Source organism: Bacillus rossius, assembly GCF_032445375.1.
Source record: "Bacillus rossius redtenbacheri isolate Brsri chromosome 4 unlocalized genomic scaffold, Brsri_v3 Brsri_v3_scf4_2, whole genome shotgun sequence".
NCBI lineage: Eukaryota > Metazoa > Arthropoda > Insecta > Phasmatodea > Bacillidae > Bacillus > Bacillus rossius.
Genome location: NW_026962011.1, coordinates 23,608,149 through 23,634,603, shown reverse-complemented (window position 1 = coordinate 23,634,603; position 26,455 = coordinate 23,608,149). Strand labels below are relative to the sequence as shown.

At 37.3% G+C, this 26,455-nt stretch overlaps 1 protein-coding gene across 4 annotated transcripts in view; it reads left to right on the top strand.

The window, feature by feature from the left end:
• LOC134542377 (dystrophin-like) overlaps positions 1–26,455 on the top strand; it is a 73,580-nt gene that overhangs the window by 31,019 nt on the left and 16,106 nt on the right. For 2 of the 4 annotated variants that reach the window (XM_063386557.1, XM_063386558.1), the window contains 6 exons: positions 5,556–5,722; positions 7,294–7,347; positions 7,974–8,092; positions 9,826–9,969; positions 24,950–25,073; positions 25,623–26,022. In XM_063386557.1, the coding sequence (XP_063242627.1) occupies positions 5,556–5,722; positions 7,294–7,347; positions 7,974–8,092; positions 9,826–9,969; positions 24,950–25,073; positions 25,623–26,022 (1,008 nt within the window). The remainder of the gene's footprint in view (positions 1–5,555; positions 5,723–7,293; positions 7,348–7,973; positions 8,093–9,825; positions 9,970–24,949; positions 25,074–25,622; positions 26,023–26,455) is intronic. The other 2 variants (XM_063386560.1, XM_063386561.1) reach the window with 1 other exon arrangement.

Here is a 26,455-nt window from a genome sequence, read left to right as displayed (position 1 = left end):
AGGTGTGCTTTTGCATACTCTACCTGTTAAATAGTCAAACTTTCCATGAACAGATTTTGTTTTTATGAATAACTTCACTTAACAAAAAATGCCTTTTTCGCATAAAAATTGCATCCATACTTTTTGGTAGATTTCAAAGAAATACTACCTTTTATTTATAGCAATTATCATGGTTCGACTTCCAGAAAATTTGTATATGGTTTTTCGTTTCATGGTCAATAGACTCCAAAACCTTAACCAACTTAAAAGTTTATATATAGACATAAAAAACACACACACATATCACTATTTTTTGGACACGATAACTGTCGTAAATCTTCACAAATCATTTCCAAACTGATTCATAAAATCTACTAGTGGAAAATCTCGGTCGAGTTCGTTAATGGGCAATATCAGACAAAAGGGATAGAAATAGGGTAAGTTTTTTGAAAAACCTAAAAAATTGCTGTAACTTCCATAATATAATGAATATTACATCTGTATGAATGTATTATAGCTTGTATGGAGTAATACCAAAAACTAGTGCTGGGCGAAGTTCGAAAATTTCGAACCGAACTGAACCGAACCCTTACGTTCGGTTCGGTTCGAAACCTTTAAAATATATTCGAAAAACCGAACGTTCGTTAAAAAAAAATTACGTTTTTCTAACCCCCATTTGAGACCATTCACAAAACAGCACAACAAAATTCAATTACACTAGAGTCCCGTTATAGCGAGGTGTCACGGTTCCGGGTTTGATCCTCGCTATAACCGTGTCCTCGCTATAACCAAATTGGACAGATTTTGCCCCCAAAAAATAAAAATTAACCGAAAATTGCATAAAAATTATGTTTGAACCTGTATAATTGGAAAATAACAAGTTTTATTAAAGAAATATTCATTTCTGTGAGCAGATGTGTGAATTCTCTTTAAAACGATACCCCACAAGTACGGATGCGATCACCGATTGCGTCAAAATAACCAGAATACCCTACCACGACACGTAAGTATAGCATCTCAGCCCGCAATCGATTACTCGACTTGGCCCGCAGTCGACGCAGCATTGCTGTCTGCTGACGACCATGTTGGTTCGGGATGTAGCTAACAGGCGGCGCTAGTGTATCGCGACGATTTAATTCCTTACAAAAAAAGCAGGAGTATGGCAACGCACGTACGCCTCAAACGAAATAGTCGCTTGAAAACTATACTTTTTTCATTTAAAGAAACCTGTAAACTTTCTTTGAAAATAAATTTGGGATTAAACTCAAACCATCACCACCCCCTTCCTGGACAGATACCCCAACAACTGACCGAAACAAAACAAAACTGTCCTAGCGATTCGGAAATAAATACGGTAGTGCCTACTATTTGTCAGATAGTAAAATAAATAACGTGACCTGTCTGTAAACGTGTCACGACAAATAATTCCAAACAAGTTTATAAATATTTGTGTATTATTAACGCGATCAATTAGCAACAAGTATACAGACGGCTCTAACTTTTTTGCCCTAACATAGTTATAAACAATGTTATTATTCGTTAATGAAAATGTCCCAACAAATTAATTAAGAGCATTTATATTTTAAAAAAAGTGCGCATTGTTATGTTTATTGGCGGGAAAAAATAGATTTTGTCTATTTTCTAAATAATAGGAAATGTGCACAAGCCCGAAGGCTTGGTTTATTCGAGTCGAGCATACCTTGGCCTTGAAGCCAAGCGGAAGTTTGGTAAAAGAAAGAAAGGATGGGATTCTATTTTTAAAGTCACGCACTTAGGTGGCGACTGCAAGGCTGAAGAATGTGACGGCAAGATGTCTAGTGGCGAGCGAGAGGGGTGAAGATATAGCAGACAAATAACCAAGGCACCCGTAAATTCCTGAAAAAGACCTCGTTATAGCCATAGAGTAAGTAAAGGGAGAGGCGCCACTCCCATAGTAATAATCGTTTGCTTAAATTTGTAAACAAAACCCTTGCGATCATACCATTTCTTTGCAACTTGACAACGAAAAAATTACAGCCAGATACAACCCGAGAAAGGTTTAGCGCGCGATAGTTGTCACCTTTGTAGTTGCCATATTTTATATTTTTTCGATAAAGACTACCGATATTGTAAAATTGCTTTATTTTTGTCCTTATAATGGGACGTTAAACTATTTCTACAATAGAAAAAAATTTCCACAATAGAAAAAAACTTCGGTTCAAGGTAGATTCGAACCCGCGATAGTTAGCTCTGAAACACGATGCCTTTAAACGCACGACCACCATTTCACCTTACAGTTAGTACTACAAGTGTACTTAATTATGTAATATTTTTCTGCACTAGTAAAGTTCAAATTATACAGCCAGATTGAAACTGATGATCGTTTAGTAATTATTTTTTTTTCTGTTTATTATATTTATTTTCCATTCCGTTATATATTTTTAATTTTCAACTTCAAAAACAGTAGCAGGTAATATGGAGAACGACAGGCCGACGTGCTCTAATTTTCGTTTTCGGCAATATGCCACGCAGCATCTAGTTTTCAGTGACAATTTAAAAATATATACTTTTACTTTCAAATCCCATTATTACCACGAGACAATACAATACAATATGTAATTATAACAACTGGATATGTAATAAACTAGAGATCAAAACTTGTAATCTTTTTTTTTTTTTCCGATGTTGGTTTAATTCATGAAAAGTTCCATCTAAATTTCAAAAAGACTACCTTTCTTTTTCAGTATACACTAACCTTCATTTATAAAAATATATTATAAAGATGACGAACATTCAGCATAAGGCCACATAACATATTTTTGTGGTAGACATAACCTAACATTTTTAATAAGTAAAACTTAAATTAAATGCGAAATGATTTTCTCTAAACTGTTTTCTTTCCTTCATTATTTATTGCATAAACTTTATTTATAAAATGTTTTGCAATGTTTTAATAAAGCTAAGCTATATAATGTTTTAATTTTACATACATATGGCTGGAGAACCTTTCTTTCTCACCATTCAGTTAAATACCAAAATGCTGGTCGTCGGTTCATTTTAATTCAAAACAATTATTTCTGTATGAGGTTCGGTTCGGCTCGAATTTTTTTTGCTATGGTTCGATTCGGTTCGGTTCAAAACCAGAGAACTGAGGTTCGCCCAGCTCTACCAAAAACTTTTGTCTAAAAAATTTTTTGATATGACCAATTATAACTGCAATGTGTGGAAAAAACAAGGGTCAGAGGACAAAACAAATCATAACTCTGTTTGTAGCCACACCATCGAATTCGTTCAAAGTGTTAGTAAATATTATAATTTTTATCTAAAACTTTTGACTGAAACAATTTTTGATAAGATGAACAATTGCTGCACGGGGTTGAAAAAATAGGAGTATAAATTAATAAAACAGTAATAATATCCGTACATTTTACACTATTAAATCCATACCTTTTTATTGTAAAACTTAAAAATATTATCTACAACTTTCGTCCAAAATTATTTTTTATTTAACCAACGTTTATTGCAAAGGGTGGAAATTGAACGGTTTTGAAAGACAAAAAAATTTGTAACTTCCTTAATACGCACACTATTAAGTCTTTCCAAATTGTTGGTAAACCATATAAATATTATCTAAAACATTTGCTTGAAACAATTTTTTATACAATAACGTTTATTGCAAAGGGTGGAAATTGAACGGTTTTGAAAGACAAAAAAATTTGTAACTTCCTTAATACGCACACTATTAAGTCTTTCCAAATTGTTGGTAAACCATATAAATATTATCTAAAACATTTGCTTGAAACAATTTTTTATACAATCAACCATAACTGCAAGGGTTGGAAAAAAAAGGGTTGGAAGACAAAAAAAATTCCTAACTCCCTTAGTAAGGACACAATTGAATCTGTTCATATTGTTTGTAAATCTTATAATTTTTATCTAAAACTTTTGTATAACAATTTTTTTTAGATTAGTCATTGCTGCCGGGGGTTGAAAGGAAAGAGAAGAATTAAAAAAAAATGCATAATTTCTGTACCATGTACATTATCAGATACATTCTAATTTAATGTAAAACCTTGATTTATTATCTACAACTTGTATCTGAAATAATTTGTTATACGACCTAACATGACTGCAAGGGGTGGAATAAAACGGGGGTTAAATAACAAAAAATTCAAAACTCCCCTAGTGGGCACATTATAAATTCCGTTCACATTGTTTGAATATGATATAATTTTTATCTAAAACTTTTGTCTGAAACAATTTGTCTTAAACTATTATTGCAGGGGGTGGAAAAAATAAAATTAATAAAACTTCCCTACCATGCATGTACTCTATTGACTTAATGTTTATTTTTGTTTAAATTTTTGTATTACTGAAAACTTTTGTTTAAAGTAAATTTTATGTTCAAACTGTCACTGCAAGCAGTGTAAATAAGGGTAGAAAGACAAAGAAGTCTTTTTAATAGATATACTATCAAATCCATTATAATTTATAGTAAAACTCCTAAACTTTATCAATATCCTTTAGCTGAAACAATTTTTAATGAAACAAACTTCTAGGCCCTACCATTAAAAACAGGGGATGAAATTTAAATAAATTAAAAATTCCTTGATATCAAATTTGTCATTATTTATTTTTAACCATCTTAATAATGCATTAAATCTTTGTCCAAAAAAATATATATATACGACCATGTATTAGTACAAGGAATGAAAAATAGTGTTTTAAAGTCAAAAATCCTGGTCGTTTTCAGAATTATGTTTGCTGGAAAGTATTTTACTGAATTTTATCATCTTTATTAATTGCATAACTACCTTAGTAGGCATAATATGAAATTCATTAAGACATTCAATGCTGGATGCATTGAGTTTTAAAAACATTCAAAATATTTTCATTGCACTGAATGTGAGAAAATGTTTAATCATTCTTTTTTGAATATTGGTGAACATATAGTATGTTATGTACTTACTCTAAGTTCTTAAAATGTTCCAATAGTTTTAGAAGTTTCCAAAACATTTCCAAAAGAAGACTATGCCAAAACAGATTTTCAAACTTGATTTTAGTATAAAACGTGTGACAGTTTGCGATAAAACACAGTAATATATTTGGAACCAAAATAGAGAGGGGTAAAATGAAAGGGAAAAAAACAAGCTGGGATTGCATTTTATTAAACAAGTAAAATTTTAAATTTAAAAATAGTTTTGTTAATCAACTTATCATATACATAAAAATAAAGTATTATAAATAAATTAAAATCATAATTACATATTTTTCACACATAAAAACAATGTGTGTAAAAATGTTTCATAAAAGAAATCCAAATTTCTCAAATATTATCTTTTGTACAATTTAAATTTTTTTAAAAATTGCTCATGCTGTTAATGAGTCCCACTTGGTGTATTTATTGGTAAAAATTAAAAAATAATTAAAAAATTAAAATTAAAAATTATTTGATTTGAAATGTCAAATTGAGTAATCAGAATCACATTATTCACGAATAACAAATATTATTGGCGTACTGGCAGACTCACAGTCCAGATGTCAGGAAACAGGGATTGTCAGTGGCGAGTGGTGAGCGGTTGTGTTTGGTGCCGCAGTGAGCCACACGGTCAAGTGCCATGTGTGCAAGATGTACCCGGTGCGAGGACTGCGCTACCAGTGCCTCCAGTGCCTGGGGTACAACCAGTGCCAGACGTGCTTCTTCCTCGGCCGCACCAGCAAGCGCCACAAGCTGAAACACCCTGTCCAGGAGCACTGCACCCAGGTGACTGCATCAGGGGCGTCTTCCTACAAGTGCTGGCCGAGAACACGCCTACATTAAATACTGTATTTTCTTTTCCATGATGTCTGTTATTTTTGTTTGAGCCAATTTCATTACTTTTCTTGGAACCCCATCTGTATCACAATCATATGTGGTTACATTAGCACACTTCTCCACTAATTTATCAGGATACATTCGCTTGATGTGGTTCCATAGGTTAGTAGTAGTGTATCCCTGCTGATTGGTCAGTCCACTACCACCACCACCATGAGAAATTACCATTTTACGATGTAAACATGTTGCTTTATTTTGTTTACTTAAGTTTATAAGAAAATGTTTCCACGCTTCACTGTTTTCCTCCCTACTCGCCATCTCACTATAATATTATAAAAATTACAAAAAAACCAATTCTAGTACATGTGATTTTATTTATGTTGACTGAATGTATAAAATTATAAATACTTTTTCACTTTTCACGTCACACACAAATAACACAACAACGAATAATGTTGGCAAAGACGCCCATAACGAGTTGGTAAAACACAGTGATAAACTCTAGAAGGTATCGGGACCACGATTTTGAACTGCTACTACGACTCAAAAAGATTGATTGTCATAAAATCCACTGCAACTGTTGTATTTCGATTACGTGCCATCTATTTTAAGTTCCTGGCTGTAGGTAATGTACAAGGCCACTAAACAAAAGACAGAACAAAAGACGCAACATAAACAAACGTGTAGGAAAAATGTATTTTTATTGTTCGAGGCAATTAGATATATTAAACTTTATGAAGTATCTGTAATCAAGATCTGACGAAGTTAGATGAATTTTGTAATATATATATAAATATTACCATATTTCGTCCTAAAATGTACTTTGCACAAATGCGGTATGTATCGTATTATTAAAAACATTTCACCTCATTCCAAATAATTTATCTGAATCGCAAAAAATGGTATCATAATATCCTTTTTAGTTATTACTTAAGATTAAATTAAACACGTAGATAGTCCCCAAATTAATCTTCAAGATGATCGCCGATTACGATTAATCGGAAAGTACCCATAATTGCCGATTATGATTCATCAGTATCCATATTGGTGCACCACTAGTTATTATGCAATACATTTTTTTTTATAATGGTAAAAAATTGTGTAAATTAAAGGATGGTTAATACAAATATATCAGAATAATGTAAAGAAACAATGTGAAGCAGGGGTGCAAATCTGTAGGATTCCCAAGGAGGGCCCGCAAAATCCGAGAGTTTCTGGGTGAGGGTTTGAACCGACACAGGTCATCTCTCGACAGTGTGCTTGTGTGGTGTATACTGCCCATATTTTGGCCTATACACATGCAATAAGCAGAAAACTTTAAAATGTACGAATGTTTTCCATGAAACATAGATTTGATGTTTACGTTTATCAACCCCTTTTCACAGTCACGATTTTTCAATCGTAAGCGGGTCCCCTCAGTGAGGGGCGTCAAAATTCCGGATCCCCTGGCCCCCCTGGAATCTACGCCTATGATGTGAAGTATCAACTAAAATTATTTTGTTGGTATTGCTTTGTTTCAGGATAGGTTGGAGGATAAAATGCTTAGAAATTTCATATTTTTCCCTAAAATTATGGTATGTCTTTTTGTAGTTAGTTTTTAAACCTTTGCTTTATTCTTCTGTCTTAAATCCTTTAAAAAGTAGCACAATAAAAATAATTTTTTTAAGCTACAGGTGTAGCTGTCCTAAAATTGTATTTTACAGTCCCCTAAAAAAAGTACATTTAGTGCAAGTTTACTGGGTGCATATTGGATTTTTTAATTTTATAATGGATGTACTAAATAAAAAAAAAATCTTTTCATCTTTATTTGTTTTAGATTTAGAAATTTTATCAAAATTGTGTTTCTATTAAGTAATATGGCTAGTACAAACCTCATTATTGAAAATTATGATCCCCTCATGTTTGTATTATTGAATTTTGACTGTATTACCGTTACTTGCAAACGTGGAAGATACAACTATAACACATACAGTGAAATCCATTATCTTTTTAAAACTAAACTTTGTGTAATCATCAGAAACTAATTTTTGTGTGAGCATTGAATGTTTATACTGTAATTCAACTCAAGCTCTAAACATTTCTTCTTGAAGAACCTAAATTTGCAGGTCCCTGGTAAAATGTAGTTGAAATAGTTTTAACACTTCACCTAGGGCATCATAGCGAAAGAACACCAAGGGATTGCCATCGTGTTGTGTTTCAGACATCATCCTCGGACTCGACCAGAGCGTTCTTCAGGCTACTGGTGAACAAGATGAGGAAGAACTCTTCGCAGCTGCGTAGCTTGCCGTTGCAGCCTCATGATGGTACAGGTGACAGTGGGTAAGCACGGCAGCTGTAGCGGATTGTAGTAAGGGTTCTGTCTAATGGCTACAGTGAGTTATAGTATGTTGTGTGAAGCAGATTTTGTCAGAGAATGAAAGTTTTTCCGCAGACTGAGCTCACAGGTTCTGGGTATTTTAGGTTGGGTTGTTACTCCCACACCCACCTGCGACCACCTGCATTGGAGATTCTTCATATACTTGTTACTATTATTATCGAAGGCAAATGGCTGAGGAAAAGCTTTATGTCCCCATTAATGCATTTAACAGATTTGGGAAGAACGCTTTGCATGCAGTGTACGAGCACTCGTTGCCCTGGGGTCTGTAAAAGGAAAGGAAGGGTCAGAGTACAAATGTGGTACTCCCTCCCTCCCTCCCTCCCTTCCTCCCTCCCTCCTTCCTTCCTTCCTAGTCATCTGTTTTACTTTCATTATTCTCATGCTGTGAGGAAGATGGAAAGGACATTGTTAGACTCGTCCCAGACTTTCAGACTTAAATTCCGTTCTTTCCCAAAGTCTGAGTTATGTTGCCATAAGCCTCATTTTTCTATAGTGGAACTGCCCTTTCACCCTCTTATTACAAAAATGCCCAAATCTTCATTTTTTGCCCTTGTGGGTCTTTTTAAATCACTTTTTTCTCTCTCTAGAGTTTAGGGGGGAGGGGGGGGGGGCAGTTCTCTCTTTTATTTCCCTGTTTTCAAGGATGGGGGATTATTCTCAGATCCCTTCCCTTATGTTTGCATGAAATGTTTTAGACAGGTCTCATACTGCATTGAGCAGTATTTCACTAATTCATGTGTTTTAACCAAAATCTAGGTTCGTAGGGACAGTCTGGAGGGTTACAGTCTAGTTCTTGGGAGACAAGAATACTACATACAGTATATGTAATATGATTGGAATTGGAATACCACGAAACCATGGGAAAGAGGCATTTCGAGTCCATGAACTGGTAAAAGATTTTATTTAGGTTCGTACAAAGATACATGACTCAAATGATAAAACGTTGAACTCACTTTTTGGAGGATTTGGGTTCGAATTTTGGTCCAACCATCATGTTTGTGGTTTTCCATTGTTTCTGGAAATCACTCGAGGAAAAGTGGGGATGATTCCTTACTATAGGCCATTATAGCCATTTCCTTCGTCAATATCCCAGACTCCAGACTTATATGTGTTTGTGCTTACCTGTAGTGAAAGAAATAAAACTGAAATTGTTTGGGAACCTTTAGCCTGGAGCAGAAATGGCCAGATTCTCTCTTTTCGAGGGCCAGTTAGTGTTTCTGAAACCAATCCGAGGCCCAGACAATATCAATTAATTTTAAATTTCTTAAAAAAAATTTGAATGCCATGTTACTCTTTACAATAAATAACCAATATGTGGCAGTTGAAGAAGGGGAAAAAAATTACGCTCTTAAAAATTGTATTGCGAAAAAAACTAAAAAAAAAACTTCAGGTCTAAGAAGAGTTGCCAAGAAACAATATATGGATTATACAAAAATAAAAAAATATATATTTTTACAGTATTTTGGTGAGAATATGGCTTCATAATAATGTCTGCTGACAACTTATCCTACGTATATAAAGCCAAAAAAAAAACAAATGATAGCTAATACACTGATGATATTTCGTTGTTTAAAGATTCTTGAAGCGGGCCACATGATGTTGTGATGTGGGTAGAGGGTAGTGACGATAAGTACAGAGGAGGTGTGGTGTGCGAGAGGACCATTGCGGCATGCAGGGAGGACGACAGCAACTTGTTGCTGGGCGACACGGATGGCGAACTCTCCGTCCAGACGGTGGTCCGGGGCTCCCGCCTGGTTGGGCACGCCCAGCCACAGCTCGAGTTGCAGAGCATCATATTCCACCTGGAGGAGCAGAACAGGTTGGTTTGGCTCCTGACCTGGTGGGAGTTCCAGTTACAGATTATACTTAGCCTGCCCGAGTGCAGTTAGCTGTTCACTGGACGTCCAGCTCATATCCACTTACATTATGGAATTGCTGTGTTTGTTTTTAAGAGTTGAGTAAAAATTAGAGTTGTTCCGATACCGATACTTAACTTTTTTTTAATGTACTTGTATCGGGCATGGTATCGGGCCGATACATTAGTATCGGGTTACAAAAAATACAAACGGCCTTTTAAGCACTATCAATACATTGTCAGCAATATTTTTCAAAGAAATAAAACGGCAGCTATGTTTGCTTACTAATAGACCATTGCCGGCAGTGAATACCTCATGTTATCGTTATCTTATCTTTATAGCCTGCCCGTCTGGCGCTCGCGCTGCACAACACAGCAGCAATAACAAACAAAAACGACTACTACGACACAGCAACGATAATATCACCAGGTACGGCAATGCTGACTCATACAAGTTTCGACATGTCGCATCTGCACGGAGACCACTGTGGTAAAAACGTGTCTCGGGGTGGTAAAGATAAAAGTAGTTTCACGACATCAAATCTAACCAAGCATTTGAAACAGGATGGGAAGGAAGCGCGGAGACAGTCAGTTACAAATAAATTGAAAAGGCTGTTCAAGATTGCTACATAATAGCTTACAATTAGGCCTGTGCGGGATCCCGAAATTCGGGAAAAATTTCGGGAACATAGAGGCTCTTATCCCGTCGGGAGGGAAAATAAATTTCCCGAAATTTTCGGGAATTTCACGTTTATCTTTACTAGATATAACAAAACCTCAAATCAATCAGCTAATGAACCTAATACAGTAGAATCTCAATGATACGTTCCAGTTTCATACATTTTCCCGTGTCATACGCCAATTAATCTTGGTCCCGCCGAAAGTACTTTTACAAATGGTTTACTTTCCCGGAACACACACTTATAAAATCATTAATTTCCCGTTTCATACGTTTTTACGAAGCGGAAAAGCCCTAAAATTCACAAATGTTTTTTTATATTCCTCCTTATAAACTACGTTTTAATGCTTTTATTTTGAAAAACGTTCATTGTTTACAATTGCAAATGTAAGAAAATAACTTTATATCACCATAGATATGGATAGTATCAGGAAGACTGCACTTCGCTAGTAGCATCTATAGCCAGCACCGAAGCGAGACTAGGGGCACAAACTAGCAATTATTATGAAAATGGTGCACGCGTTTTACCAAGGCACGGATCTCATATTTTGTGCATTCATTAATCTTTGAACTGAATATACCCGTTTGTTATTATTTTCTTACGATCGGATTGTTTTGTATTTTACGTTTCTCAAATTAAAATTTTATTGATAATTGTTTAGTTGCTTAAAGTTGTTTGTAAAATAAAACAAACAAGCAAAAAGTTATGATTTTTTTTACAATAGCCTAATTTATTTTTATTTTTAATTTAGGCTTGGTGACTTTTCCCCCTCCCTCCAAGAAAGGACTTCATAACATTTTGTAAGGCCACTGTTTCTCATGTCAGCTTTACTTGATTATGAACTGTATTTTACATTTCTGGTGGTTTTATTATTTATATATATAATATAGATTTTATATATATATATATATATATATATATATATATATATATATATATATATATATATATATATATATATATATATATAGATGAATTCATATCTTTTATTAATATGATGCAATTATTTACGCATATGTATTTATGTTTGATCTGACATTCTGCTGGTATGCTAGATTGAAAAAAAAATTGTATTATTGCCATTCCCTTTTCATACACTTTCCCGCATCATACACCATTTTTGTGCCCTCCGTTGAAAAGTGTATGACAGGGGTTCTACTGTACACATTTCCTTCAAAATAAACATTTACAGTGCTGGAAAGAAGGAAAACCGCAAATCTTTATTCTGTTTTAGCAATCTTTAAACTTTTTTTTTTCCAGGTTTAATGATTACTTGTTTTCATAATGTCTGACATACGTACGTAATTATAACATACCCGAAATACGACAGCATTAAAAATAATGAATGCCTCACTTGATGTTTATAGCAAAACAAACAAAAATACGTGAAAATGGTTTTATCCCAACTCTACTCACGAGAGAAACTTGTCAAACATGACAGCAATACGCCAGTTTTGCATTAAATAATGCCCGAATTTTCTATGCCATTAATTTTCTTAACTAAAATATAGACACTACTAATATTTTGTCATAATTAGTATTCTGCCGATTTAAAACACCTAAAATATTTTTCTTTATCAAACATCACGAGATGTCCGAAAATCAGTTTCCTTTGGATGCCAACAGGCCATAAACAAAGCATAAATGATTCCTGTTGATCGGATCACGTATTTCTTTTGTCATATTTTCGGAGATTTAAAAGCCAAAATAAAAAAATAATAATATTGTAAAATTAAATACAAGTTACCGTAATAGCTTTGAAATGAAGAAAAGTATATTTTCTTTCGGACAGTTAATTTTTTAGTGATTTTGAGTTTAAAGATAAACAAACTTCAGCGTTTTGGAGGTATATTGGTAGTTGGTTACACTGTCTAATAGTTTACGGTGCTTGTCGGCTATCTTTAGTGGAATTTATGTGGTATTCTGTAATTCGTTAATATTTACTTTGTCCGTATGGAAAACTCGGGAAAAATAACGTCCGAGTTAAAAGGCGTGTGGAAGTTTTATGAGAAAAATGCTAACCAAACCGCAAAATGCAAGCAGTGTCAAAAAATTATTAAAACAAGTTACAGTAGCACATATGGGTTGATAAGGCACCTAAAACAGCATCCCACATTGCAAAGAAAATTCAATACAGAATAAATTATTTTGAAACATATTTAAAAAATAAACATATTTATAGGATACAAAATTGATATGAAGCATATATTTCAATCAATTTTTTCCCGATCCCATTCCTGTTTCCCGCAGGAAAAATATTTTCCAGACCGAGAATTTCCAGAATAAAAAAATCCTTTCCCGCACAGCCCTAATATATTTCAATCAATTTTTCCCGATCCCGTTCCCGTTTCCCGCGGGAAAAATATTTTCCCGCCCGAGAATTTCCCGAAAAAAAAAAATCCTTTCCCGCACAGCCCTACTTACAATATATCCAATTTTAAATTAATAAAAAAAGATGTGCTCATGCGCATTAAGGTATTTCACATTTTCTCAACAATAAAATAAATAAAATAATGTAGCTTAGGCAGACACTCAAGCTGTAAGAATTCCAGTCCTTGCATTTCTAGTGTTTCCCCCCATCAGTTGTATAAGTTAATCTCCGTTGCTATGCGTCAGGTGCCATGCGTCAGGTGCCGGAAATGTTGTGAGGAAGGAAGGGTGAGTATAGTTCATTTGCGGTAAAATAAATAATTTTACGGCCCTGCTAATTTTTTCCATTCAAGACATTTCAAAGATTCTGTAATTTCCCAGCATAAATACTACTGTGTGGCTAAAAAACAAAGTGTATCATAGTGACTTATACAGAATTTACTGATGGTAAATGGCTGTCGCGTGAGCCTTAAAAATATTAATTTTTACCGGGAATGGACTATAAGTCTGGCTTTTGTCACACGCAGTGTGGAAGCTTGGGAGGAGGGCAAGTGGGTGTTGAAGTGTTGATGTCTCTTGAAGGGGGGAAATGTAGGAATGTGAGTTGGGGTGGGAGGGAGGGAGGGAGAGAGACAGGATGGTCTGTTTTTCTGGGAGGGTTGAGCCTTGAAGAATGTCAGCATAGAGTAAATAAAGTACTAGTACAGAGTGGACACTCAATGCTATTGCAGTTCTACGTTTTTTTTATTCAGAAATGCCCTAGTTGCTATACAAAAACGCAAACTTGACAAACATTAAACCGAAGTTGCAGTGGCTTAAAACTGAGATAAAATACCTTATGGACTAAGACTTACGTTGAAAATTACAATTAAATTTTAATTTAAATACAACATTGATCGTAGAAAGTACAATTTGCAGTTAATATGCTTAAAACACGAATTTGAATAGTAGGGAAATTTTCAGCTTCAACTGAATGTTGGCGAGCTTGTGACTTTTTTCGTGCATGCATTAATATTTATTAAAATATTGATTTTATTTTTTTTCCCCTTATATGCAAATCATTTAGCTAAATATCGGTAAACGTAACATATAATGATTTAGGAGAGCAATATTTTTAAAACAATAAGTAAGTTCCTTACCTTCGGGACAGTGTTTGCCTTAACCTCATTATTGTTAAAAATGTTTTGTTTACGTATCATTACATTTGTTAAAATGCATAACATGTAACATATTTTCGGATTATATTAAATTGCTGCCTTTTTTTATGTCCAAAAAACAATTTCTGTTCTAGTAGAATCACGTTGATTGAAGTTAAGGTTAGGATTTTCGTAGGTACCTACCGAATTGCATTACAAATCGCAAACAAAACTAATGCATAAAAAAAACGTGCAGAAGTATTTAATCATTAACACAGGCAATGTGTATTTCTGGCAAAATTTAACTGCCTAAGATGTACAATTTTCCCACAAAAACTGAAATGAAGCTGTTACCAATGGCATCTAATTCTTTATGGATTAGGTGAAAGTACAAATCCTTCTCGTATCTTCACTTCTTGAAGACAGGTGTATATCAATTGTTAAGGGAAAAAAAACTTTAATTTCAACATAAAAATTAAAAAGACACTTCATTTTATCGCAACCCTCACCTGGGTAATTGTTCCGTATCACGTATCCAAGTTTATTCCTTGATCCTGTTGGCATGATCATGTATGATTTATCCGGTGGCACATGATGCTTGCTGTTTTAATTAATGTTAAAACTAGTGGTGCACCGATGCGGATACCGATGAATCGTAATCGGCGATTATGGGTACTTACCGATTAATCGTAATCGCAGATTATCTTAACGATTACTTTGCCGATTAATTACGTCCCGGCGTAATTAAGTAGGTTTTTACCGTGTAATATTTTGTTACACATTTTAGGACGAAATACGGTAATATCTGTATATATTACAAAATTAATCTAACTGCGTCATATCATAATTACAGATATTTCGTTACGTTTAATAAGTCTCATTGCCTCAAACAATAACCTCCTCAGTGGGAATGTACACTATACTGTACATTCCAATCTGGTACGCTTTAATGCCAAGAAAGCACTTGTAAAAAATAAATTGTCAGATAGTGGTTTTATGACTAACTAGTAATTTTGGAAGAGGTTCCAGCAAAGAAACCTTAAATATTCTTATTATTATAATAATTATAGCATGTACAGTATATTGTACATTTTCTCAGAGTACAAAAAATTTTTTCTGATAAATTGGTACTGAGGAGGATAAAAAATACATTTTTCCTACACGTTTATTTACGTTTCGTCTTTTGTTTAGTGGCCTTGTACATTACGTATAGCCAGAGAAGTAAAATAGATGGCACGCAATCAAAATACCACAAACAGTTGCAGTGGATTCTATGACAATCGATCTTTTCGAGTCGTAGTAGCGGTTCAAAATCGTGGTCCCGATACATATTATTATTATTATTACTTAACCTGCAATTGGGCTTTCACCCGGTGGCAAGAACTCCCACTCACTCCCCTCTCCCCCCCCCCTCCATCAGCTTTCTCCTCAGCTCCCTCCCATCCCTGACCTCCACCATTTCCTCCCCCAGCCCATTCCACTCCCTCCCCGTCCTCACCAGGAAGGTGTTCCGCCCTCTCTCTGTCCGCCTCCACACCCTCTGGAGCTTACATCTGTGGTCTCTTCGTCCTCTGTACTCCCCTCTATGTACTTTGCTTCCCAATTGCCCCCATCCCCCTTCCCCCTTCAGCACCTTGAACATCCTGACCAACCTTTCCACTCTTCTTCTCCTCTGTAACGTTTCCCACCCCAACTCCTTAATCATTTCCGTTGGGCTATGCAGTTTCCCATCCTGCCCCTCCCTCCTTCTCCACATTCCCATCACCCACCTAGCCGCTCTGCGCTGCACCCCTTCCAGCTCCTTCACCTCAGTCACCAGGTAGGGGTCCCAGACCGCCGCCGCATACTCCAACATTGGCCTGACCAATGTGGAGTATGCCTTCTCCTTTGTCCTCCTCCCAGCTCCCTGCAGGGTCCTACCAAGCAACCCCAGCGCCTGCCTTCCCCTCCTGACCACCCCCTCTATGTGCTCCGCCCATCCTAGGTCATTTTTCAGTGTCACCCCCAGGTACTTATATCCTGCTGCCTCTCTTATCTCCTGCCCCTTCCAGTAATATACATTTCGTGTGACTTTCCTCCTCTTTGTAAATCTGACAACTTTTGTCTTACCAACATTCAAGGACATTCCATTTTTCTCCGTCCATTGCTCCAACCTTATCAAGTCCTCTGTTAAACATCCCCCTTCCCCCACAACCTCATACACTACACAGTCATCTGCAAATAGCCTCCATCTGGCTTTCATGCCCTCCCCCAGATCGTTTATCATAATTGTGAACAACAGAGGCCCCAGCACACTCCCCTGTGGCACCCCCGACGTCACTTCCCCCTCCTCGGAGCTTTCCTCACCCACTCTCACTCTTTGTCTTCTATTCCTCAGGAAATCACCCACCCAGTTTACCACCCTTCCATCCCTCACCAGCAACTCAACCTTTTCCATTAACCTCCTATGGGGGACCTTATCAAACGCCTTTTCAAAATCTATAAAGATTGCATCTATCTGCTTCCCCCCGTCCACCGCTTCCACCAGGTCTTCCAACAGCCCAGCCATCTGGGTCTCGCATGAGAACCCCATCCTGAATCCATGCTGCCTGTTATCCACCCACCCCAGATCTTCCATTTCCCCCTTTACGTACCTTCCTACCAACCTCTCCATCACTTTTCCTACACAGGACGTCAAACTGACCGGCCTGTAACTTCCTGGCTCCGCCTTATCATTTCCCCCCTTGTAGATGGGAACTACCACTGCCTCCTTCCATTCCATTGGTAGTTTCCCCTCCTCCAGAGACTGCTTGAAAACCTCCAACAGGTACTTCCCAATCTCCCTATCACCCAACTTCAAATGACTATTCCCTATACCATCTGGCCCAGCTGCCTTTCTCCCTTTCAACCTCCTGATCACCTTAATTACATCTGTCAGTCGCAGCTCAAAGGCCTTCCTGCCCATTAAACTGTCGTCCTCTTTACCCTCCCATGCCTCCCCCTTTGTAAATACTGCCAGATATTGCTCCTGCAGTAAGTCTGCCTTTTCCCTGTCCTCTGTATATTCCTGCCCCCCTCCTCCTCTGAGAACCCCTATTCCCTCCTCACCCTTCACTCTTCTTATGTATCTGTAGAGCTCCGCCCCATTTACCGTCCCCCCTTCCCCCATCAGCTGTTCCATGTAAGCATCCCTTGCTTCCCGCGATTTCCTCCCTAGTTCCTTCCCAAGCGCCTTCATTTCCGCCTCTATCTCCTCTCCCCCAAGCTTCCTTGCCCTCGCATGCAGCCTCCTACATTTCCTTTTCAACACTTTCAACTCCCTTCCATAGTAGGGAGGGTCACCTCCTTGGCCTACCCTCCTCTGAGGTACAAAACGTGTAGCCATCTGCAGCAGAATATTTCTTAAGGCAGCCCATCTACCTTCGAGGTCCTCTATATCTACCCATCTACTGTATTCCCCCTTCAGGAATGCCTCTGCCCCCACTCTATCAGCCTTACCCCAACAGTTTACCACGTTTCCCCTCCTTACCCTTTTCTCCCTCCAGCCCACGTCTAACTCCACTACTGGGATCCTGTGATCACTGATGCCCTCCATTACCACACTTCCCCTGACCGCCTCCATTGGTCTCACAAGTACCACATCCAACAGGTTCCCGTCATCCTGCTCTCCTCTCATGGCACCTTTTCTGGTGCTTTCAGTCACCACCTGCTCCAGTCCTCTGTTTGCCAGTTGAGATGCCCATCTCTGTTCCCTTGACCCCATCCCCTCCGGCCCCTTTTCCCATGCCACCCCTGGCATGTTCAGATCCCCCGCCACTATCACCCACTTGCCTTCCCCTAGCATGTCCAACCTGTCCTGCACCTCCCGTATGGCTTCATCCCCTTGCCCTGGTGGCCGGTACACCGCAATCAGCCGTACATTTTTCTCTCCTACCTGGAACTGCATCTCCAATAACTCCGCTCTCCCCCCAACCCATACAACCCTACCACAGAGTCCCTCTCGCATGCACACCATTACCCCTCCTCCATTCCTGTTCCTGTCCCTTCTAAATATTTCAAAGTGTGCTCTCTTCAGTTCCCCATCTCTAATTTCCTCGTCCAACCATGTCTCCACCGCTACAATGATATCCGCCCCATAGGCTTCCACCCTGCCCCAGAACTCCTCCACCTTCTTATATATACTTCTACAGTTTATAACTGCGACTTTTACATATTGGCATTTTCCCCTTTGCGCCTCTGTCCCTTCCGCCCTGATACGAGTGCCCCTTCCCCTTAGAACCCCGATTTCCAGCACTCTTGCAGCCCTATCCAACTCCACCCCCCTCTTTCCTCCTTCCTCGCTCCCCGTCCAACCAATCTGAGTTTTGTTGACTTTAGCTGTCACCTCCTCCCTAGCATTGCTATCGGCTCTATATTCACAATCACCCCCCTTCTCTCCACCTTCCTCACTATCTAGTTGCTATCTTCTTCCCTGCTGCTCAAACCTTGCCCTTTCCAAATGGCCAGAAGTCTCCCTTCCTAGCAGGTCTCCTAGCATCCATTTTCCCCTCTCTGTTAGGTGAACCTGATCCCTGCCCACACAGTCCTGCCCCACCCATTTCCTGCTATCTACCAACATGGCTCCCAAGTCCCTACACACCCTCTCATACACCTCGCTGACCGCCGCAGCCTTGACATAGTTTATACCCCTCCTTACTAGTACCCCACTGACCACAACTCTGGCTACAGGGAACTTCTCCTTCACCTTGCCCACTAGCCCCCTCATATCCTCCTCTACTTCCCTCCCCACCACTCTACCAGCCACATCATTTCCCCCTACATGAACAACCACCACCTTAACTTTACTGCTTCCTTTCATGCAGCCTACCCTCTCCCCCAAGTTCCTAATCTTTGCACCCCCAAACGCAGCTTTATATATACTTCCTTTCCCCACCCCCTGCAATTCTACCCCCTTCACAATAGAGCTGCCCAGGAAAATCACTTCGGGCTCCTGTCTAACTATTGTACCCCTTTTCGTATCCCTGCCCTCTTCATGCCTGTTCACATCTACGTTGCTTGTACCCACAGCCTTACTGCCGGCCTCCTCCCACACCCTCCTTGCTACCCCTTCATTCTGCAACCTGACACCTGTTTCCTGAACTTCCCCAGTACATGCCTCTGCATATGTGGCCTTAACAGCTTGAGTCCTTACTTTCTCCCTCCCTTCCAGCTCCTCCACCCTCCTGCGCAGCCTATCTACCTCCACATCTGCCTCCTTTCTCATCTGCCTTTCCTTCTCAACTTCCTCCTTTGTCCTCTTCAGCTCGCACTCCAGCCTTTCGACCCTTACTAACACACTTCTCAACCCATCCTCCCTTTTTACTTCTTCCTCTACCCTCTCTAATCTATGTTTTATTTCCATCTCCTTCCTGTACAACACCTCACCTAATCCTTCTTTCAAATCGACTTCCCTCCTTGTCCCACTCAGACCCTCAACAATCTTTCCTCCCAGAATATCACCAATGAAATTGAGTGCCCAGTCCTTACCCACATCTACATTCCCTCCTTCCCTCTGAGTTCCTGACACCCCACCTACCAGCTCCTGGCTACCACTGCTTCCTGCCATTGCCACTACACTTCCTGAACCCTTGTTATCCTTGTCACAATCCTTACACATCCACTCCTGCCCCAGACTACCCAGCTCCCCCTCCTCTAGTCCTGCACACTCCGTATGGACCCAGCCTTCGCATTTGTCACACCGTACACCACTCTCTCCATCTTTCCACACCTTTTTACAACCCACACATTTAAGCTTCGACTTACATTTCACCCTACCCATTTGTCACAATTCACTATTCTACACTAACCTATTACCCAAATAACTTAAATAATATATAATCCTACTGTAATAACCAACAGATAATCCTACACCTTAGATCTTATTTCTACTCTAATTAACGGCCACGTGGCGACCGCAAATCAACACAACACTACTACCTCCTTATGCAAAAGATTAAACACTAAAACCCTTAATTCTTATCTACATTGATACAAAATATATAATGTTACGCTGCTATCTTAGTATACTCCCTTCTCAACTCCTTTGTACTCCTATAATTCCACCATTTCCGCAGAGCTCAATTCCACATCACATTACTTGCCCGCCATCTTGACTTATTATCACTGCGTTTTACAAACTCGTTATGGGCGTCTTTGGTAACATTATCCGTTGTTGTGTTATTTGTATGTGACGTGAAAAGTGAAAAAGAACTTATAATTTTATATATTCAGTAAACATAAATAAAATCACATGTGCTAGAGTTGGTTTTTAGTCATTTTTATATAATTATGGTGAGATGGCGAGTAGGGAGAAAAAAAGTGAAGTGTGGAAAAATTTTTCTATAAACTCAAGTGAACAAAATAAAGCAGCATGTTTACATTGTTAAACGGTAATTTCTTGATGCAACCTTATGTGATAGTCGATAATAATGCTAGTTTTCCGCAACAAAAACTTAGCCATTGTAAATTACAATTATTAGACTGTGGTTCAAGTTGTTTACAATAACAAATATTTAAATAGAAGTTAATTTAATTTCCCCTTTCAATGACTTAATAGTGTATTTTATATATTTTTATACTGTTGTTATAACTGTATTCTCAATTTTACCTAATCTTGTTATTAAATTAACATGGGAATAAAAAATTTTGTGTGCATTGTTACACTTAAAAAAATTTCTTCCTTATAATCGGTAACTGAATCGGTATCTGCCGATTATTGCTCTCATAATCGGTAATCGAATCGGTAATCGGTAAAGTCATATCGGTGCACCACTAGTTAAAACAGCAAGCATCATTACCACAGGATCATGCCGATTATTATCAAGGGATAGACTTGGATACTCAATACAAAATTTTTACCCACACCTCCCTCTCGACCTAAAAATAAAATTCATACAAAACATTTAGTCTAATTAAAGTACATAAGCAGCAAGTTTGAGCAGAATTTGAGACTCATTGACATTTAGAACAGTACCTAAATATTAATGTATTGTGTGCTTGTCCTCAATGTGTGACTACACAGTACCTAAAAAGAGGAAATTCTGTAGGGCATGAAAACAAAACGCTCATCACTATTTTAGCTACACAAAACTTTTATTTTGTTTCGTTTTAATAATTTACACATACCTAGTTTCGTCAAGCGGAAACTTAAAGTAAAGTTAATTATTATTATCTCTTCTCTTGTACCAGTAGTTAACACAACACGTAGCCGAATCAGGCATGTTTAATAACAGTGATTTATGAAGTAGTTCATGAAATCATTGATATTATTTAACGAGATTGCTATTTCAACATGATTGAAACAAAATTTCCTTAAAAATTTTTTATTAAACCTAATATTGCTTAATTCAACGCCGACGCCATTAATTATGGTGTTGTTGGATAAACAAGTGATTCAACATGCCAACGAAAACTTGTTTATTTTCTTTTAAGTAAATATATTATTTTCATTTCAACAATACCAATTTATGCCATTAATTTGATAAAATGTTAAAATAAATGTAATAATTATTTAATCATCGTGGTATTTTGATTATAATTTTTGTGCTCAGATGTTGGAAAAAGTTGTATAGCAACTAGAAAAATGTGATTGCTATGCCCTATGAAGTGTCCCCCCCCTGAATGTCAGCAGGGTAGGGAGAGGTAAGCCATATGACGTCATGCTGCCGCCGCCGCCGCCGCCAGCCTGACCGGACGAGCTTAGCGCGCACCACTACATCGAAGAAGCAACCGCCGCCGCATTTTTACTTTTAGCACAAATACCGAGGCTGTAATAAGTAGCCTAGTACTTGTTTTGGGAATTCTTTACGATTTGGTACTGTTTGAAAGGAAAATAAATCATTATTAAAGTTTTTTACATTATTTTTGACAGACTCGATTTTAAGGCCCCCCCCCAATGTTTTGAGATAAAAATTTTGGGAAAAAATATATTCGAGTAAATACGGTATTTCAATTATTACTTTTTTACTTTTAATAGTGTAGTAAAAATATAAGTATTTTTTAAATTTTAATTGATTTTTTTATTTTTTTACATTACTGCACAACAGTATTGGCATGTAAAAATATAAAATAATAATAAAAAAACACTGGTATCGGGATATCGGAATGGTATCAGCAATGGTATCGGGGTATCGGTATCGAAAAATATGGTATTGGAACAACTCTAGTAAAAATTGAACATTGTTTGGTATTTTTGATGTTATAATTTTAATAATTTTAAAAGCAACTGCTATACAGTAAAAGTCTCTTAAGAAAATACAACTTTAATTTTTTTCTTGCATCATAATAAATTAAAAAAATTTAGAACCGGACACATAAATAGATACAAGTTTACCTTTTTAATAAAATTTCCCAGTTAATATGTCTATATTTCTAAGTACCTTGAGAAACTTCTTAACTGTGATTTACTGTATTATTTTCTGGTGTAAAAAAAATCTCATATAAGTTTGAAGAACTTAAAGCTGCTTCTTATCTTGTGACACCTCATGTTATGTGATGATGCTTATTAGAGCAGTGCCGGCACAAATCGGCAGAAGCAGATTTTGCAGATATTTAGTTGAATTGGCATTTCTGCCTTTTCATGATTTGCTTGTTAATTTTTGGCTAATATTATTGAAAAATTAAAGTGTTTGTCATAACCTAAAAATTAACTTACATAGTGTAAGTGTTTAAAATTGAATAAAAAAATAATAACCAAATAATATAGGACATCACATAACTTAAATTACTTTCTGTTTCCCGTGTAAAGTGACCACATGAAACACACTTCTGTATAAATGTTTGGTACTGTAAATTTTCACCGCTGCACACATTAAGATGGTATTGGAATTCCTGTTCTTGAATTGTAAACATGTACATAGTTTTGCAGTTTTTCACATTTTAAATTAATTTTTTTTAAATTTCTTATTTTGTGAATCAATATATTTCATGGTCACCTATTAGTAAAAAATCTTATTTTATATAATTGTGTATTAAATAATAATTTTTCCAATCTCCATTAGTAAATTCATGAAGTTTTCAATAAGCAACTAACAAATTTAAACAAGCTAAAAAAAAGTTTTTTTAAAAAAAAAAAAGGTTAAGTTCCATTTATAAAAAAAAATGCATTTGCATTTGTATTGCATACTTTTTTTAGATGAGTTATTTTGGGTAAATTATTAAATTTATAAAAATGTTTTAACCAAAATGTGTTTTCTCATGTATCAGTTCGGAATCGGTTAGTCGTTAACAGTTGTATCAGCGTATCAGCATATCGGCAAAATTTTGTGAATCTGTACAGCTCTAGTGCTTATATCATTTTTGCATGAAGGAGGATAGGAAAAGCAAATTTTATAAAGAAATAACTAGCTTCAATCTTTTTTTCCTGGGATCCATGCTGACAACCTCCCTGTGTTGATATAGTCCATAGCTGATTCTTTCCCATATCCTTGTTGTGTAAAGTTGTGTGTTATAGTCTCTAATGACCTTTTTGTCAACAAGAGGTTAAACCCAATAAAATAATAATAAAACATGAATAGTATGCACATAAAGCTTCAAGAATCACTATTAGTTAGTTTCTGGTATTGAAAAATCAATATCTCAGCTAATCCTATTTTTATATTCCAAGCAAAAATTAAATTATTCATGAATATTGAATATATTTTGAATCAAAGCTAAACGTTTTGTGATACTTTTTTTTACACTATACAATAGTCCAAGAAATTTTATGCAAAATTGAGTAAAATTAAACTCTATTAAAATGTTGTAAAATGCAAGAAAATAAAATACCTGGCAATGCACATTTTGTAAACCAAAAATTTTAATTTGGAATAATGTTTTGCTGATTAAATGATTATATAAATAGAAATACAGTATTTTTAAGTTTTAATCATAATCACATATTATTTGTTGCATAATAAATAAATCTAAATTTCTCACTGAATCTTCATAACTTCACTTACGTTACTTTTTCAATTTAATTTTTTTATGAATGAGACCCACTTGCTGTATCTATTGGTAACAAATAATCAAAAAATTATATGATTTGTAAAAGCATGAGATAAATCTCCAAATGGATCATTTTACGCCTGCTGGTCGGGGCTAAGCAGTAGAGAGTGGTTTTGCGGGAGAATGTGTACCTGGTTAAGTGAACTTAACCTTTTTTATATAAATTTTTTAATATCGAGTGACAGGAAGCTCTGAAGACTAACTGGAACTGTGTTGGTATGTATTGTAATTTTTTTTTTATCTGAAAACAATGTTACCAATGTAAAAAATTTTCTGATTAATAACTTTGACCAGAGGACTAGAAGACTGAACTGGTTGGTATGGTGTGCGAGTTTTTTTTTTAAAGTAGTAAACACAGGAAGTTTAAAAAGTTTATCTTTTTGTTTTAAATGAAAACTCTTACCTAACTTAAAAAAAACTTCCTACGTATCTACAACAGCAAGTGTTTCAAATGTATTTTGTTCTTGTTCTGGGTTGTGTTGCCGGGCCAACCTGGAATGTAACAGCGTGTGTCCAAAACATCTTTTAAATCAATCTTTCCAGTGCAAGAACCATTCAAAGGAACATATCTCATGTTTTATCAACTTGCATTTCGGTGTTGCGACGGGAAGCTTTGCGGTGTTATTTCAGTTTTATTCACATCTTGTCTCGTAATCTTGTCCCTATCCACTGCCAATGCTCCAGATCAGTGGGCACGGCCAGCGCTCTGCTGATCTTGCTCCGTGCCTAAATGAAGCACAAGCGTTGTGTCGCCAGACTGCTGCAGAAGGACCTGGAGAAGCTGTGCGCGCTGCCCGGCCAGTCCGCGGAGGTCGAGGACTGCTTCCAGGAGCACAGAGCTCGTGTCGAGGTGCAGATCACAAGGCTCAAGCAACTCAAGGTTTCTACACTCGTGCATACATTAAACACCAAGGAGATGTGCCGCAGGTTCCGACATTGGTGCCGATGCCTCGAAAAGAAAACCTTTAAGCGTAGATGTATAAATGAATGCATTAGTAAGATGTGGACAAGTATCTTATTTGCTGATTTAAGTAGACAAATTGTAATATGATTCACACAAGAAGTGAGTTATATACTGGCTTTATGTATAAAAAATCTTTTGATTTTATATGAATTGTGCGGTTTAAAGTGCAGGTTTTTTAAAACATGTTTTTAATGGAATTTCGTAATCAACTTTGTTAATGGTTTTCAGGATTAACGCACGTATAATTAAGCTGGCGTACCTACAGCTATTAATCTGATTTCGTGGGAAATGGGCTAGCATGTGAATTAAAAAAAGAATTACAGGTTTCTGCAGTCCACATTCATGATAATTATCTATTAAAAAGTTTAAAATCTAATACCACTTAAGCAGAATATCTATTTATTGTTTTGTGTGTCGTGTTTTTATTACACATTACTCATCATGATCTGCACACTCATGTTGCAGTTTTCTTTGGTGTCGACCCCGCGGCACCGCATGGACCGCATAGAGAGCACACCGATCATAGCCCCCGGAGGGCCCCTGGGGGAGGCGCGTACCCTGGACAACCTGAGCCCCATCCTCCGGTCGGGGGACGACTCTGCCGGGTTCTCGTCGCAGCTGCAGCGGCTCCGGCTGTCCCCCGCCGGCCCGGAGCTGTCCTCCAGCATCACGGAGGTGTCGGAGCGGGACCTGAGCTCCTGGACCTCGGCGCAGGTGACGGCCGTCCGGGAGGCGGACGCGGTGGGAGCCTGGTTCCGCGACGCACAGGCCTCCTCCGACAGGAAGCTGGACGACCTGCGAGACGATCTCGACTCCATCCTCGACAAGCTGGAGAAGATGCTCGAGGCCAACTTCACCTTGGATGGTGAGTCCGTGTCTCGACCTACCGAAAGTTCTGTTTCGTCATTTGTCACATTTTCACCTGATGTAAGGATGGTGTTAAAAAAAAAAAATTTGGCATCTAGAATTAGAAGTGGGACGATACCACACTTTTGATACTCGATTCTGTATTGTTTTTTCAGTTCGATACTTTCGATACTTTTGATACTTTCGATACTCCAGGAAAAAATACTGAGGAATGCATATTGTTTTGCATGTATTTAATGCACTCCCTGCTTAATTGAAAAACAACTAGCTCGAAAGGCAAACTGCATGACTTACACACTTTAAAACACATTTCAGGGCCCCACCCCACCCCCAACTACAGTACTTGTCTTCATTCTTAACTAGGCCACACTTGACATGTGCACCAGTTTGTGAGTCACACCTAGAGACCCAGCAATAACTTCAGTTTCTTG